The sequence below is a fragment of the Chiloscyllium punctatum genome, chromosome 38, assembly GCF_047496795.1.
Source record: "Chiloscyllium punctatum isolate Juve2018m chromosome 38, sChiPun1.3, whole genome shotgun sequence".
Taxonomy (NCBI): Eukaryota; Metazoa; Chordata; class Chondrichthyes; order Orectolobiformes; family Hemiscylliidae; genus Chiloscyllium; species Chiloscyllium punctatum.
In genome coordinates, this window is record NC_092776.1 from 10,941,609 (window position 1) to 10,959,277 (window position 17,669).

The following is a 17,669-nucleotide window of genomic DNA, read 5'->3' on the forward strand; positions in this document are numbered from 1 at the left end:
TGAGGTGTGAAGCAACCGGAGAGGATTTTAAAAACACAGCAGACCTCTACCTCCAAGATGTTTGCCGAACTCTGAAAGGTCAGGAGGTGAGTCACTCCTCACACAATTTCCACCTGCTCTTTTAGCCACAGTACGTAACCAGTTTCTGTTCCAGTCTGGGGTTGCCCGCAAGATGTCGACAAGGGGTATTTAATTTGTAATAAGTATCGAAACTCTCAGCACAGGTTAACAAAGAGCAGCCACATTCAAATACTAAGGCACAGTGCCACCAGGACTGGCCTTCAGTCTCTCACTTCAGTACATGCTTCAAAGACATAAACTATTCAACTGCAGGAGTGGATTCCAGAGACCAGGTTAATCCTGCCCTCACCTGGTGTCAGGCAGGCAAGATATGGAGCATGGCACATAAGAATATAAGAAATAGGAGCAGCAGTAGGCCATTTGGCCCATCCAGCTGCTCTGCCATTCAATAAGATCATGGCTGGTCTCAGCCCCACTACCCACCCTCTCACCCTTAATTCCTTTACTGTTCATAAATCTATCTTTGCCTTAAAAACATTCAACGAGGTAGCCTCAACTGCTTCACTGGACAGGGAACTCTACAAATACATAACCCTTTGGATGAATAAGTTCCTCCTCAGCTCAGTCCTAAATCTGCTCCCCCGTATTTTGAGGCGATGGCCCCAGTTCTAGTTTCAGTGGAAACAATCTCCCTGCTTCTGTCTTATCGATTCCCTTCATAATTTTATGTTTCGATAATATCCCCCCTCATTCTTCTAAATTCCAATGAGTATAGTCCCAGTCTGCTCAATCCCTCCTCCTAAGCCAACCCTCTCAACTTCAGAATCAACCGAGTGAACCTCCTCTGCACCCCCTCCCCGTGCAGCCTGTAGGAATGGGCTCCACACTGAACACAGGCCCCAGATTAAACTTTTGAGGTGAATATAACACGACTTATATTTGGTAATAATTTGTGATAGAAACCAGCTATTTAAATGGAAGACAGTGTGTCAATCTTCTTCACTATTCATCGAGAAACATTCATAATCCGGGACACCCTGATTTGCAGGCCTGTTCAAAACACTCCAATGTCTCTTTACTCATGACCTTACCAACTGGGGGCAGTGTAGCGATAATATCACTAGACTAGCAATCCAGAACCCCATCCTCCCAGGGCGAAACAAATCCCACCAATGGCAGATGGTGGAATCTGAGCCCAATGGAAGAGGAAAACATCTGGAATTCAAAGACAACCCAAAGATGTCAATTGTTGTGAAAACCAATCCGGTTTCCCAAATGTCCTTCAGGTTTCTACCCTGTGTTTACGTTTCAGAATCTTGCATGTTTCAATAAATTCCCCGCTTGTTCTTCTAAACTCAACTGAGCACAGGCCTACTCAACCTCTCCTCCCCTTCAGGGCAAGAACTCTGACAGCCTACATGTGACTCCAGACCCACAGCAATGTGGTTGATTCGCAACTGCCTTCAAATAGCCCTCGGAATTTTCGCAGTTCAAGGGATGGTCAAGTAATGCTGGCCCCGCCAGCAGTGCCCATATCCCACATACAACTCAAAAGCAAGTGACCTACGGGTGGGATGAGAAGGCAGCTGCTAAAAACCACAACCTCGACGTGCATTTATGATAATGTCTTTAATGTAGTGTTACATCCCAAGGTGGTTCACAGGAGCATTCTCAAAAACCAAATTTCAGACTGAGCCACGTAGAGATATTAGGGTAAAGATGTAGGTTTTTTGGAAGCATCTTAAGGAAAAGAGAGCTGTGGGAGAGGATTTCTGGGGAGGGAATTTAATGTTACCGTGGAGGACTAATGACAATCTGGGTACACTCGGTTTGACAGAGCAGTGTCATAGAGCTGTACAGCATGGAAACAGACCCTTCCGTCCAACCCGTCCATGCTGACCAAATATCCTAAATCAATCTAGCCCCATTTGCCAGCACTTGCCCCATATCCCTCTAAACCCTCCTATTCATATACCCATCCAGATGCCTTTTAATTGTTGTAAGTGTACCATCCTCCACCACTTCCTCTGGCAGCTCATTCCATACATGTACCACCCTCTGTGTGAAAAAGTTGTCCCTTAGGTCTCCATTATATCTTTTCCCTCTCACCCTAAACCTATACCCTCTAGTTTTGAAATCCCCTACACCTGGGAAAAGACCTTGTCTATTCCCCCTATCCATGCCCCTCATAATTTTGTAAACCTCTGTAAGGTCACCCTTCAGCCTCCGATGCTCCAGGGAAAACAGCCCCAGCCTGTTCAGCCTCTCCCTATAGCTCAAATCCTCCAACCCTGGCAACATCCTTGTAAATCTTTTCTGAGCCATTCCAAGTTTCACAACAGTGGCAAAGATCCAGTGAGGGGAGAGAGGGTGAATGTGGGCTGTGGAGGGGGCAGTGCGTCAAAGGAATGGACTGTGATCTCTCATCACTTCCTCTGATTGCTTTGACAGTGATCAATGCAGCTTTGCAGGTCTTGAGATTTTCTCTCAAGGGGTCCACTATTTAAGAACGTCTGACTTATGAACTCTTATACCTACAGTCGTGGTTTGAAATCTTAAAGACCTGGTATGTGATCATTTCCTGTACTCACAAAGAGCTGCTTTCCACTGTCCCACATGGTGTTCCGCCTTGCAAACACATCGACATATGAACAGACTGTTGAATGGAACCAAGGTGAAAGCAAGGTGGGGACGGCATGTCCATCTCTGTCCTTGGGCCTTCAGGTAGAAAGAGCCCACTCCATGCAGTCTCCAACAACTGGGTACAGGAGCAGCTCATTCATAAGCATCGACAGTGACAGTTAACTCCAGCCATGGCTGACACCCCCATTTCCTTAGTCTAGATCAGAGTGGTTCTGGAAAAGCACAGCAGCTCAGGCAGCATCCGAGGAGCAGTAAAATCAACATTTCGGGCAAAAGCCCTTCTTCAGGTATTCCTGATGAAGGGCTTTTGCCCGAAACGTCGATTTTCCTGCTCCTCAGATGCTGCCTGAACTGCTGTGCTTTTCCAGCACCATTCTGATCTAGACTCTGGCTTCCAGCATCTGCAGTCATTGTTTTTACCCCCATTTCCTTACTGAGGCTGAGGGGATAGCTGGGGCTACTACCGGAGTTTGGAGTCGCTCGGGCCAGTGTCACATCTTGTTGTGCTGCCTGTAAACAATCGCTTTGCTCTGTGTGAAGAGCAGCCAGATCTCCCTGGCATCAACAGTGGTCTATCACCACGTTTACAACAGGGAACACTGTATCAAATGAGTCTTCCAAAGGTGTAAAGCGTTAAGGGACCATCCCGATGAGCTGCATAAACGGGAACCCTCTACTTACCTGGATTCCAAAGGAGCAGACATTCAGAAGTTTTACACGAATTACTGGGATTCCTGTTCTACATAAGTCTTTCTCCGGCTGTCTGTGAACTTTCAAAGAAAAAGACAAGGTCACTGGAAAACTGTCAATGCCTGAAGTGGTCTAACTGCAGATCCCTCGCATTGTAAAGAAAGCTTCTCATGGTTACACTTCCTGCTGGAGTGTTTCAAGTGCACAGCCTTGGGTTCTAACAGCAGAGAGCGCCCACATTTTAGGATGGTCTACAACTTGGCCATTCATGTGCGTTTCTTTCTCCCCTCCTCCCCAAGGCTGGAAGAAATAGGAACAGGAGGGAGCCTGCTCTACCCATTCAGCAGGATCATGGCTAATCCCACATTCCTCATGTCCATGTTCCTGCCTTGCCCTTGGAATCCTCCATTCCCAACTGAACAAGGATCTCTCTCTCTCAATCTAAAATATACACAAGGACTCTGCCCCCACAGCTCTCTGTGGCAAGGAATTCTGAAGACTGACAACCCTCAGAGATGAAATTCCTCCTCATACCAGTCTTAAATTGGCAGCCCTTTATGCCCTCTGGTCGTAGACTGCCCCATGAGGGAAACATCCTCTCAGCATTGACCCTGTCAAGCCTCTTTAGAATCTGATATGTTTCAATGAGATCACTTCTCATTCTAAACTCCAGTGAGTACAGTCTCAAACTGCTTTGCCTTGGTTTATAATAAAATGCATTGATCCTGGGGATCATCCTAATGAACTTTCACTGAACCATCTCCAATGAATTAATATTTTTTTCTGAAATAAGGGGAACAAAACTGCTCATGGTCCTCCAATACCTTGTACAATTGCAGTAAAACCCCCTTACTCTTATACTCCAATGCTACTGAAATAAGGGCAAACGTTCGTTTAACCTTCCTGATTTCCTGCTGAGCCTAGTGTACTAGCTTTCTGTATTTTGAGCACAAGTTCCCCCAAATCCCTTTGTGTTGCAGCTTTTCTCCATTTAAATGGACTCACAGAGACGTACAGCACACACCCTTCGGTCCAACACGTCCATGCTGACCAGATATCCTAGATCAATCTAATCCCATTTGCCAGCACTTGGCCCATATCCCTCCAAACCCTTCCTATTCATATACCCATCCAGCTGCCTTTTAAATGTCGCAATTGTACCAGCCTCCACCACATCCTCCGGCAGCTCATTCCATACACGCACCACCCTCTGTGTGAAAAAGTTGCCACTTAGGTCCCTCTCAAATCTTTCCCCAATCGCCTTAAATCTATGCCCTCTAGGTTTGGACTCCCCAACCCTGGGGAAAAAACCTTGGCTATTCACCTTATCCATGATTTTATAAAACTCTATAAGGGCACCTCTCAGCCTCTTACATTCCAAGGAAATATAGCCCCAGCCTGTTCAACCTCTCCCTGTAGCTCAAGCCCTCCAACTCTGGCATCGTCCTTGTAAATCTTTTCTGAACACTTTCAGGTTTCATAACACCTTTCCTACAATACTATTCTCCCTTGCAAATTCAACAACTTCATATTTTCCGACATTGTACTTCATTTGCCAACTTTTTACCCACTTATTCCAGTGTGGGGGACCAACTCAAGTTCAACCCATCACTGGAGGTCCCATTGGAGTATACTTCCAATCTCGAAAGACAAGCAGCCTCTGTGGGTGATCATGATTGAGGGGACACAGTTTCAGAATGGAGGGTCACCCATTTAAAATGCAGATAGAACTTTTTTTAAAGAATTTCTACAATATGGAAACAGGCCCTTCGGCCCAACAAGTCCACGCCGACCCTCTGAAGAGTAACACACCCAGACCCATTCCCCTACAGTCCCCCTGGCTATTGCACCTAACCTATACATCCCTGAATACTATGGGCAACTTAGCATGGCCAATTCACTCTAACCTGCCCAAGTCCAAGGATGTGAGGAAACCAGAGCACCCAGAGGAAACCCATGCAGACACGGGGAGAAGATGCAAACTCAATCGAACCTGGGACTCTGGCACTGTGAGGCAGCAGTGCTAACCACTGAGCCACCGTGCCACCCCCAAAGATGAAGAACAATGTCTTCTGTCAGAGGGATTTAGCCTTTGGAAATCTCTTCCCCAAACATCAAGGGAGACTAACTCATTGAATTATTCAAGAGGAAGTTTAATTTTTGATTAATGAGAAATTTGAGGATGATGGGGGCTGGATGGAAAGTGGAGTTGAGACCATAATCAGATCAGCCAAGATCTTATTGAACGGTGAAGAAAGGGTCAACGGACCGAATGGCCTACTCTTATACTTATTTTTCATGCTACACTTTAATAGGTGTCCAGGAAACTGTTTCCAGAGGGTCTAAGACAATACAATTCTATTGGCAATCCTACCCAAAATCTCAAAGTAGAGAGCCACCTTTGTACTGTCCTGGGCAGTGTCAGCACATTTGATGGGAGGAGGGAGTTGGGAAAGACATGGGAGCATTCCCCACACAGGATGTATCTCCTCTGGAAACAGCCTGGCACTTCCAGCAATTAGAGATCTATGCCGTGAGCAGCCTCAAGGCGATAAACAGTAGTCAGGCATTTAAAACAAGAGGTTAAGAATAAAATGCTTGGAACGTTCTTTTTGTTCTTGAGTTAGTCACTTGGTAATGCAGCCATTGGATCATGCTGAGAGGAAACACATGGTGTAGAAGCTTTTTATCTTACATCCACCAGGACAAATGCAAGAATGTCAAATTTCCAAGGGAACAACAATTTTTAAAACAGGAGAACCTGGCTGCCAACTCACTTCTGGCTGACCCACTTTGGTGTTTAAAAAATGTGATATTCTTGCACTTGTCCTGAAGATCGTAAGACAAGAAAAGACTTTGGCAACATTTTGTATAAAAACTAAAAATGGATTTTAAAAAGCTTCTTAACCAATTGGAGTCAGGAGGTCATGTGATTAGAGAATCCCTACAATGTGGAAGACAGCCATTCGGCCCGTCGAGTCCACACTGACGCTCCAAAGGGAATCCCACACAGACATGCCACCCCTACCCTATCCCTGTAGCCCTGCATTTCCCAGGGCTAAGCCACCTAGCCTACACACCCCTGGACACAATGGGTAATTTAGCATGGCCAATCCACCTAACTTGCACATTTTTGGACTGTGGAAGGAAACCCACACAGAACATTCAAACTCCACACAGTCAGTTAGTTGCCTGAGGATAGAATTGAGCCCAGGTTTCTGGAGCTGAGGGGCAGCTCAGTGCCAACCACTGAGCCACCATGCCACCCCAATTGAAACTTCAGAGTTGGCAAGTGGCTTCGGAGTTGGCTTAGCACCAGGAGCAAGAGCCACACACTGGATTGAATCCTAATCAGATCCAGAAGCAGCATTGGGCGGGTGGATGCGGAAATCGAGAACGATTGCAGAAAGGGTGGAGATCAGCTCCATCTGAGAGATCAACTTTTCGTTAATGATCATTATTTACATTAAAAACACTTGTAAATACATAGTCATTTCCAGTGTCACATTCCAGGTGAGAGCATAGTCTCTGAGTCAGGAGGACGGGGTCAACTGCTCACTTGCCTCCAGTTCCTTTTCTTCTCTTAATACCTTTCGGAGAAGGGGGCACATGATGAGCTTGTGATGTTCAAATACAGAAAAGTCTGGTTATTGCAAACGAAGCGTCTCTTTCCCGCAGGAAGGAAAAAGGGAAAGGAGCACGGTGTTTGGTGAAAGCCATTCGGCCCGTTGCCCGATGTCAGCCCCTGCTGCAGCTGCTTGTGCTGCTCCCAGTGCCACTGCTGCTGCTGCTGCCGCTACTGCACCTGTCCTCATAGATCGCAATCTCAATCTGGAGGGAGGCGAGTTCAGGAAAATGGATCACCATGGGCTGTGGGTGATGGGGAGAATGGAGGAAATCGGCTGACAACTTGGGAAGGCCGTGCAGAGCCACTCGGCTTCAGTAGGAAGGCAGAAAGAATTGGGCACAAGAGCTAGGAAGTCACGCAAAGCTGACTGGCTGAAGGGAAATCGGTAAACACTCGACATAGAAAAAATGCCCTGGGTTCTGAGTTAAAGACCGGAACACATTAATTGGACAACTCTTCCGAAGCACTGGCACAATGAGACAAACTCAATTGGAACATCACTACAGGGCTGGACGGAGGTGGGTACTGCAGATGCTGGAAAAGCACACCACGTCAGGCAGCATCCGAGGAGCAGGAAAATTGGCGTTTCGGACATTCTTGATGAAGGGCTTTTGCCCGAAACGTCGATTTTCCTGCTCCTCGGATGCTACCTGGACTGCTGCGCTTTTCCAGCACCACTCTAATCTTGACTACAGGGCTGGAGGACATTCAACCGCTCATGTCCTTCTTGGCTCTCCGAGCAATCTAACTTTGGGCCTTCTTCCAAAAAGCCGGCACATTATTTAAACACAAACAGCCAAAGCCATCTTGGGTTTCCATCAGTCTGATTGACAGAAGAAAGGAACCTTTTATATTTCTTTTGAGTCTCAGAGCCTGGAACCCCACTCCACAACATTGAGCACCAGGCCTGGGTTGACACAGCAGCCCAATGTTAATGGAGTGCTGCAGTGTCAGAGATGCACTGAACATTGAAGCTGCTGTTTAAACAAGTGCCTTTCAAATTGAGAAACTCCTCTTTTGGTCATTTTGAGAGATGACGCCAAGTGTGCATGGTCTTTGAGCCAATAACGCGCTTGCTGAGTCGGCAGGGTCTGCTATACTCACAACTGCATGTGTCATTTGGTAAATGAGAAACATCAGATCAAGGAGACCCAAACCCTCTTCGGTGAGTTCACAACCTCATCCTTTCCTTCCGTAGATTTATTTCATCTCTTTCGAAGAGATCGCCTTCGCACTCGATAACTTTGGTTCAACTCTCTAAACTCAAGTCCCAAGATCCTCCCCCCACTGTCCTGAGCACCATCCAACCCCACAGTCCTATAAGTGGTCACCACTCAGCTGTGTGGGATCTTGCTGTGCAATAGCCAGCAGCCTTGTTTCCTACATTGCATCGCTTCAAAACAAGTACTTTTTAAATGCTTCAGGGTTTGCAAGGGCGCTACGGAAATGCAGGTTCTTTTATTTAATCTGTATTTAATCTCTGTCCTCTGCCTATTGGCCTTGAGTGAATCCACAAATCACCTATCCTTCGAACCGAAACCCCCCAGCCCCCCACTCTGTCAGCTGCCCAGCTGTCTCAAAACCAACACACTCCATCTTGCGTGTCCTTCTCGATTGTTGACTCATTCCCTTTTGACTGGGGCCCAATATTGTTTGGAGGAAGCTGGCTGTTGGGGGGGCGGGGGGGGGGGGGGGGGGGGGTGAGGTGATGGCCTAGTGGTACTGCTTCAGGACTATAAATCTAGAGACCCAGTTAATGTTCTGGGGGACACTGGTCATGGCAAATGGTGGAATTTTAACTCAACAGAGGGGAAAAAAAAATCTAGAATTAAGAATTAAGAGCCTAATGATGACCATGAATCCATTGCTGATTATTGTGGGGGGAAAGAAGCCCATCTGTTACATTGACGCCCTTTAGGAAGGAAACTGTCATCTTTACCTGGTCTGGCCTACATGTGACTCCAGGCCCACAGCAATGTGGTTGACTCTTAACTGCCCTCTAGGTAATTAATGCTGGCCTAGCCACTGATGCCCTCATCACGTGAATCAACTTAGATAAAAAAGCTTGTGAACTGGAAACCATGTGGTGGATCTCCTCAAAGTCAACTTTTTCCAAAGGAATCCATCCTTGTAATTTAAACCCTGACACTGAATCGAGCTCTCTTCCTCTCCAGGGTTTAACATCTTGCTTGCAGTGTCTAAGTTCTGAAGTGCAAACATAGAACAGTACAGCACAGTACAGGCCCTATGGCCCTTGGTGTTGTGTCAGCCTTCTATCCTTCTCTAAGATAAGACCAACCTACATACCCTTCATTTTACTATCATCCATGTGCCTATCCAAGAGTCGCTTAAATGTCCCTAATGTCTCTGACTCCACCACCTCTGCTGGCAGTGCGGTCCACACACCCACCATTCTCTGTGTAAAGAACCTATCTCTGACATCCCTAAACCATCCTCCAATCACTTAAAATTATGCCCCTACACGACAGAAATTTCCGCCCTGGGAACGAGTCTCTGGCTATCCGCTCTATCTATGTCTCTCAACATCTTGTACACCTTTATCACGTCACCTCTCATCCTTCTTCACTCCAATGAGAAGGCGATATGGGTTAGATAGCTTCTGTGAACTGTTAATGGGGCTGATAGGAATGAATAGGTGCCTTCAGGATTCAGGAACAAGCCACAGTCCTGCGACCAATACAAAGGCAATCTTCGCGTGTTGCTTAAATGGGATATTACTTGCACATATTCCGAATGTACAGGACAGGACAGGAGGCCATTCTGTGCAAAGGACCTATGCTGCTGTTTACTGGCCACACAAAGCTCCTCCCACACCATCTCCTCTTCATCTCACCTTAATGAATGTTTCAATCCGTTTCTCCCTCATGTACTTAGCCAGTTTCCCCTCAGGTACATCAAAACTATGATTTACAAGTTCCACATTCTCACTAGTCTCTGGATAAAATAGTTTCTTCTGAATCATGGATTGGGCTTATGCACAACAGTCTTGTATTGACGTCTATCATTCCAGTTTCCCACCCCGGACAAGTGGAAACATCCTCTTTCCCCCATTCCTTTGGACCCCTTCAACTTCTTAAATCTTCAGTCGACATTCAGGCTTTCCCTCTCCAGGTAAAGAGCTCCAACCTGTTCAGGCTTTCTGATGAGAACACCCTCCAAGTCCTGGTAAATCTTTGCAAACCTTTATTTGTACCTCCATTAGGGCCAATTCCCTTTAAGAGAATGAAGAGGTTTGAAAAGGCTGGTGCAGCGAAAGTGCTTCCACTTTGTGGAACGATCCGAGACCAGGGTTAGCCACGAGGTGAGGGAGTGGTTTCAATGACACACAGACACAGCAGAGGGATACAGACAGGTTAAGCGAGTGGGTAAAAAACTTGGCAGTGTGGAATATAATGTGGGAGAATGTGAGGTTATGCACTTTGGCAGGAAGAATAGAGGAGCTGAATATTACTTAAGTGGAGAAAGACTGCAGAAGACGGCCACACAGAGGGATTTGGAAATGGGGGTCTGCGTGAACCAGAAAATGCCAGCATCCAAGTCCGACAGAAAATCAGGAAGACACGTGGAATGTTGGCCTTTATTCCTCAAAGAATAGGCGTATGAAAATAGGGAAGGCTTACTAAAATTATACAAGGCACGCCTGGAGTACAATGAACAGTTTTAGTCCCTATATCTATGGAAAGATACACTGGCAGTGGAGGCAGTCCAGAGAGCACTCATTACGTTGATCCCAAGTATGGGCGGACCATCTCATGAGGGGAAGTGGAGTAGGTTGTGTCTCACTGGTGTTTGGAAGGATAATGAGTGGAAACTGTATTGAATCATATTCAGATTCTTCAGGGAATTGACAAGGCAAAACCAGAAAGATTTTAATCAGCAAGGCCTGTGGGGATAAAGTAGAGTTGAGGGTTCAGTAATGATCTCATTGAAAGGTGAAGCAGACTTGATGGGCCGAATGGCATTCTTCTGCCCTTGCATCTTATGGGTCCATAAATTTAAGGCAATAAAGCCAATCAGTAGAGTCATACAGTCATACAGCGTGGAAACTGAAGTAGTCCCGTTTGCCAGCACTTGGCCCATATCCCTCTAAACCCTCCCTATTCACTCTCCTGTCCAAAATGCTGTAATTGTTTAAATGCTGTAATTGTACCAGTCTCCACCACTTACTCTGGCAGTTCATTCCATATATGTACCACCCTCTGCGTGAAAAAGTTGTCCCTCGGGTCCCTTTTAGATCTTTCCCCTCTCACTCTAAATCTATGCCCTCTAGTTTTGGACTCCCCCACCCTTGGGAAAAGACCTTGGTTATCTATACCTCTCATGATTTTGTAAACCTCTATAAGATCATCACCTTTCAGCCTCTGATGCTCTAGGGAAAACAGCCACAGCCTATTCAGTCTCGCCTTGTAGTTCAAACCCTCCAGTCTCAGTAACATACTTGTAAATCTTTATGCACCCTTTCCAGGTTAATAACATGCTTCCAGTAGCACGGTGAGCACAATTTCACGCAGTACTGCAAAAGGGGCCTCCCCATTGGTGTCTATAGCTTCAATATGACGGCCCAGCCCCTATACTCAATGGTCTGAGCAATGAAAGAAAGAATGCTGAAGACATGCAGAGGAGTTGCTTTCTCCAAAGGATGGTGAGAATATGGGATCTGCTACTCACAGAGTGATCCAGATGAGTAGCACTGATACATTTAAATAGAAGCTAGTTAAACACACATGGAGGAAGGTATAGACAGAACTAGATCAGAGATTCTTAAACTCTGGTGTGGGACCACAGGGTCGAGATCTTGGGATCGCAAAGTCTGAAGCAGCAATGGTACACGTGGAGCTCAGACTGAGTTTTGACGGTTGTGAGGTGCTTTTTAAATATCCACTATTGGTAAGGGGATGGTTTAGATCGATTGATGCTTCAGCCTCTTAAAAGACATGGGCTGCAGCTTCCTGTCAGGCACTCCCAGCTGTTTTAAAATACTCGCTCAACAACTCTCTCCCTGCTTCCCACTGCCCCTCCCCAACCTCTCCGAGTTACTCTCACAGAAAGTATTCACATGGGGTCACCGTGAGAAAACAGTTCGGATTAGCTGAAATAACATGAAGCGTAAACAGATCTGTTGAAGCCAAATGGCCGGTTTCAGAGCCGGAAGGTTAACACCGTTATCCAGGGCTGCCTGTGCTGAGCATTGCATGTGGAGTTCAACGGTATCCAATTCTGAAATAAACCTGTCAAAGGATACAACACGCAGCCCCCTCTCGATTGGGTCTGTAATCAGCAATCCTCGGGGGGTATAGATTTTCTCATTTTGTTCCTGAATGTATTTTGAAATCTTCTTTAAAACCTAAAAACAAAAAGAACAAAGAAGCAAGTAACTCTAGCAATACAAGCACCATGAAGACAATGCGACATCGGAACAGGAGTAGGCCATTCAGCCCATCTGCTTTTCAATTCAAGGAGATTATTACTGATCTGATTTGGAGATGCTGGTGTTGGACTGGCGTGTACAAAGTTAAAAATCACAGAACACCGAGTTATAGTCCAACAGGTCCAAACACCTGATGAAGGAGCAGTGCTCCGAAAGCTAGTGTTTCAAATTAAACATGTTGGACCAAAAAAGCAAATTACTGTGGATGCTGCAATCTGAAACCAAAAGAGAAAATGCTGGAAAATCTCAGCAGGTCTGGCAACATCTGTAAGGAGAGAAAAGAGCTGACGTTTCGAGGCTAACTGACCCATTGTCAAAGCTGTTGGACTATAACCTGGTGTTGTGTGATTCTTAACTTATTACTGATCTGATCATCCTCAGCTCTGGTGCCCTGCCCTTTGCCCATAACCATTTGTTTTCCTTTACTGATTAAAAGGCAGGCTTGTGAAGACTGTCTGTTTGTCTGTCTGAGCCTTGAAAATTATAACCCCACTGGCAAGTTATTGTATGTATCAAAACTGTGTTTCCCAAGGCATTAACCTTGACCTCTCGTTCATTAATATCAGCACCAGTTCCTCCACTTGCACAGGTTAACAACGTGATCAGTGAACTGTACGGAGGTGACACTGCGCTAAATTCGGGGTCTAGTCAACTCAAGAGTTTCAGGTCAGCACGGAAGAAATAATCTGAGGCAATACAAGAAAATGCTTTGCGGAGTTTCCGAGTACATTTGGAGAGTTACAATGTTGTGGAATGTGCTGCCAGAGAGCCAAGTGGAAGCAAATTCAATGGCAATTTTCAAAAGAGAAATGGAGTAATACTTTAAAAGGCTCAATTTGCAAAATTGTGGGAGAACAGCAGGGGAGTGAATGAACTGGGTAACTCCTTCGAAAAACCAGCAGAGGTGCAATCGCCAAAACATTTTGGAGTTAAAGCAGGAAGCCTTTAAAAAGTATGGGTAATCACCAGATTGCATTCTTTAGTTTGTTTTAATTCAGTCATGGGATTGGGGTGTTGCTAGCATTTGTTGCCCGTCCAAAGGCAAGTCTCTCCCCCAGTTGGAAACATCTTTCCCTCGTCCACCCTGCAGAGTCCTCTTAGGATTTACTACGTCTCAATGGGATCACTTACTATTCTTCGAAACATCTAAATTCTTCACAGAATCAGGAACTCATGCCAGACAACGACCAAAATCAGACAAAAGGGCTTTTTGGGCAAATTACTCAAACTGTTGGTGCAAGAGTTAGATTTGGAGGAGGAGTGGTCTAAAGAAGAAGGTGTAGTTTGAGGGGGTGAGGGGGATGGGTGGGGGTAATGTGTGGGGAAGAGCGAACAGCCTCAGGACGGAATTCCAGAGGTAAGGACCTAGACACCTGAAGGCAACTTGAGGAAAGGAGGAATGGAGTGGGCACGAGATGTCAGTGGTGGAAGAACAGAAGACCCTGTGGTGAGCTGCAGGCCTGGAGGAGGTTGTGGGGACAGCATCAAGCGTGGGGTTATGGAGGAACAGGAACACAAGGAATGGGAATTTTAAATGTAGTGACTGGAACCAAGGCCAGGTGGATCTCACTGACCATAAGATGTTTGATTTGGGCTGTTAACCTGGACCAAGCAGGGAGCCCTGCTGACATATATGAGCCAGAGATTCAGACAGTCTCCTCGGTTCAGACACTGGCTCTGAGCTGGCTGGTTACAGCCCATGTACAGGCCGAATATAAATAAAGAGTGACGGGATACCAGCCTCTGTGCATTTAGAATAGAACCTCTACAATGTGGAAACAGGCCCTTCGGCCCAACGAGTCCATACCAACCCTCTGAAGGGCAACCCACCCAGACCCATTCCCCTACCCTATATTTACCCCTGAGTAATGCATCTAACCTACACATCCCTGAACACTATGGGCAATTTAACACAGCCAATTCACCTGACCTACACATCTTTGGATTGTGGAAGGAAACCGGAGTACCTGGAGGCAACCCAAGCAGACATAGGGAGAATGTGCAAACTCCACACGGACAGTCGCCAGAGGCTGGAATTGAATCAAGTCCCTAGTGCTGTGAGGCAGCAGTGCCAACCACTGAGTCAACATGCTGCCATTTCATTGAACTTGAGACATTGATTGAGTGAGAGCTAACGCAGCGTGCTGAGAATGGAAACGTCATGTTGAGACTGGCCTAACTGATATCAATGTTCATGTCTCTCACTAGATGAGACAAAGCCTGCAACCTCGCCAGACTGATCCCTGGGAAGGCCTACATGTGAAGAGGGACTGGTTTGGTTAGGACCATATTCATTGGAGTTGAGAAGAATGGGACGAGGGGTAGAATCTCACAGAAACCTATATAATTCTAACAGAAGTAGCAGGAAGGCAGGAAGGATGTTCCCAATGTCCAGGGAGTACAGAACCAGGGGTCACGGTCGAAGGATATGGGGTAGGCTATTTAGGACTGAGATAAGGAGAAATTTCTTCACCCAGACGGTGGTGAGCCTGGGGAATTCTCTATCACAGAAAGTAACTGAAGCAAAAACATTGTGTTTTTAAGAGGGAATTGGATATAGTTCTTGGAGTTAAAGGGATCAAAGAGTAAGGGGAGAAAATGCGTTCAGGGGACTGAGTTGGATAGATCACCTTGATCATATTGAATGGTGGAGCAGGCTTGAAGGGCCGAATGGCCTACTCCTGCTCCTATTTTCTTTCTTTATAAATCAAACATCCTTTGCTCATTGTTGCAAGACCCCAGTCCAAGTGTTGCTCCATATCCTATTGAGAATTCATAGAATCCCTACCGTGCAGAAACAGGCTAACAAGTCCACACTGATCCCCAAAAAGCATCCCATCCAGACTCACCCCTGTGACCCTGCATTTCCCATGGTCAATTCACCTAACCTGCACACTCTTTGGAAACCAGAGCACCCAGGGAAACCCACAAAGCCGCTCTAAGCTGGAATCAAACCAGGGTCCCCAGCACTCTAAGGTAGCAGTGCTAGATGCCAAGCCATCGTGCTGTCTCCAATTCACTGTCACTGAAGCTGCAGAATTGCTGCCTGAAGACACCATCCCTCCTGGATTATGAGGACAGATCCCAAAGGAGCATTTATCACTCAGCAATGAATGCTGCAGAAGCACATGTTGATAGAGTGACATGAAACAGAGTGCGGGGAGCTTGTTTTGGAATGCAGATACTAGCATAGGTCAGGTGGGCTAAATGGCCTGTTTGGTCAGTAAAGTCAAAGTAAGCACCTAACCAGTTCCTCCTCCCTGTTTTTAAAAGTCCAATCACCATTCGTGAAAAACAATTCTATCTGTTCTTAAAGTTCGGCAGTACAATGCGTCAATTATATTTAACATCTGAGAAACAAAATCAAATCTCGGCTCCCCTCTAATTTTTCACCCTCTTAGCCAAGCTCTTCCCGATTAATCTATATCGCATTTGGCTTCGTTCTGGAATTAAAAAAGGTACTTTTCAAAACAGAGGGAATAAATGAGAAAGCAAGTTCACATGTAGATTGTATTGCTGTCAACAATGGCAGTCTGTTTCTTGTTAGAAAGCTGAAACACCGCAAAGGAGATCAAATGGGCTACTTTATACCCACTACCATGGTCTCTTGGTGCCCAGGGTAGGGCACACTTTGCCAACATGCCTTCTCCGGTAACCCTTCATTAAAGTAAATGAAACAGCTCCAAGGATATAATCACTAAGGAGCCACTCAACTGTGACCACTAGCTAGCACAAGTCTTTCTCAAGTGTTTGGCTTCTTGCATTAGCGAAACCCATTCGATCAGAACTCGCCATCTCCAGTGGCCAGACATAATGAATGCTGGTGACACGACCAGACGGCAAGATACAGTTGTAGATGCAACTGGGCATCAAGCATCCAGTACCTGCGCTCCTCTCTGTCACACACCAAGTCTCAAAAACAGTGTGCAGAGACCTTGTAAGAACTCTGCAAGCAGAAAGGAAGCGACAAGGGTGAGCGGGTAAGGGCAACGGCAGAAATCCACCTTCAGCCGACGTACCAACCACATCGGAGCATACCAATTACAAGCAGGAGTAGACCACTCTGCCCCTCCAGTTTGCTCTGCCATTCAGTTAGATCATGGCTGATCTCATTATTCTATATTCCCGCCTACTTCTGATAACCTTTCACCCTTTGCTGAACCAAGAATCTATCTACCTCTGCCTTCAAAATATTCATGAGGTGTTGGACTGGGGTGGACAACGTTAAAAATCACACTACACCAAGTTATAACCCAACAGGTTTATTTGAAAGCTCCTTCATCAGGGAGCAGTGTTCCCAAAGCTTATACTTCCAAAATATTCAAAAACTCTACTTCCACTATGTGGGGAAGATAGTGTCAAAAACTGATGACCCGCTGTGAGAAAGAAAATTTCCCATATCTTTGTTTTAAATGGGTGACCTTTGTTTTGAAACAGTGAACTGGAGTTTTAGATTCACTCACAAGAAGAAACATCCTCTCCACATCCACATTTTGTGAAAGAAACTACTTTTATAGAATGGTGACCTTTAGTCCCAGCATGCAAAGGGGCAGCGAAACCTCTCTATCTCAAGCATTGAATGTTTCATGTGCACTGGCTTCAATGCCAGGGGTACAGATGTTTCTCCACAGCTCTGGACACTGGGTAAAGAACTCCCCCATTTTACTGAAAATGTTTACAGGACATACAATGAGTATTTTAAACATGAGGAAACCTGAAAGACAAAGGTGGCTACTATCTGTATCTAAGGTGTCTTCAATGGACTGGCATTGGATTTATGCTGGTTCAGACCTTCTAGAATCGACATTAATTTTTCAGACTGTTAGTCTGACTGACCTATATCTTGCTGAGAGAGATAGTATTCCCATTGTTTGTCAGAGGAGTATATTGAGTATCATTTATTAAGTACAGGAGTTGGGAGGTCATGTTGCAGCTGTACAGGACATCGGGGAGGTCACTTTTGTAGTACTGCATATAATTCTAGTTGCGCTTCTATAGGACAGCGGTTGTTAAACTTGAGAGAGTGCAGAAAAGATTTACAAGGATGTTGCTGGGACGGAAGGGTTTGAACTATAGGGAGAGGCTGAATAAGCTGGGGCAGTTTTCCCTCGAGCACCGGAAGCTGAGGGGTGACCTTTTATAAGTTTATAAAATCATGAGGGGCATGGATAGGATAAATAGTCAAAGTATTTTTCCTAGACTGGGGAGTTCAAAACTAGAGGACACAGATTTAGATTA

General features: G+C 45.8%; 1 protein-coding gene across 2 annotated transcripts in view; it reads right to left on the reverse strand.

The window, feature by feature from the left end:
- Window positions 1-3,000: 3,000 nt before the first annotated feature.
- The window catches only part of LOC140463337 (golgin subfamily A member 7B-like), a 36,055-nt gene continuing 21,386 nt past the window's right edge, over window positions 3,001-17,669 (reverse strand). For both annotated transcript variants that reach the window (XM_072557152.1, XM_072557153.1), the window contains 2 exons: window positions 12,246-12,347; window positions 3,001-7,185 (listed from right to left, as the gene is read on the reverse strand). In XM_072557152.1, coding sequence (XP_072413253.1) covers window positions 7,093-7,185; window positions 12,246-12,347 — 195 coding nt within the window. In that variant the 3' untranslated portion in view covers window positions 3,001-7,092. The remainder of the gene's footprint in view (window positions 7,186-12,245; window positions 12,348-17,669) is intronic.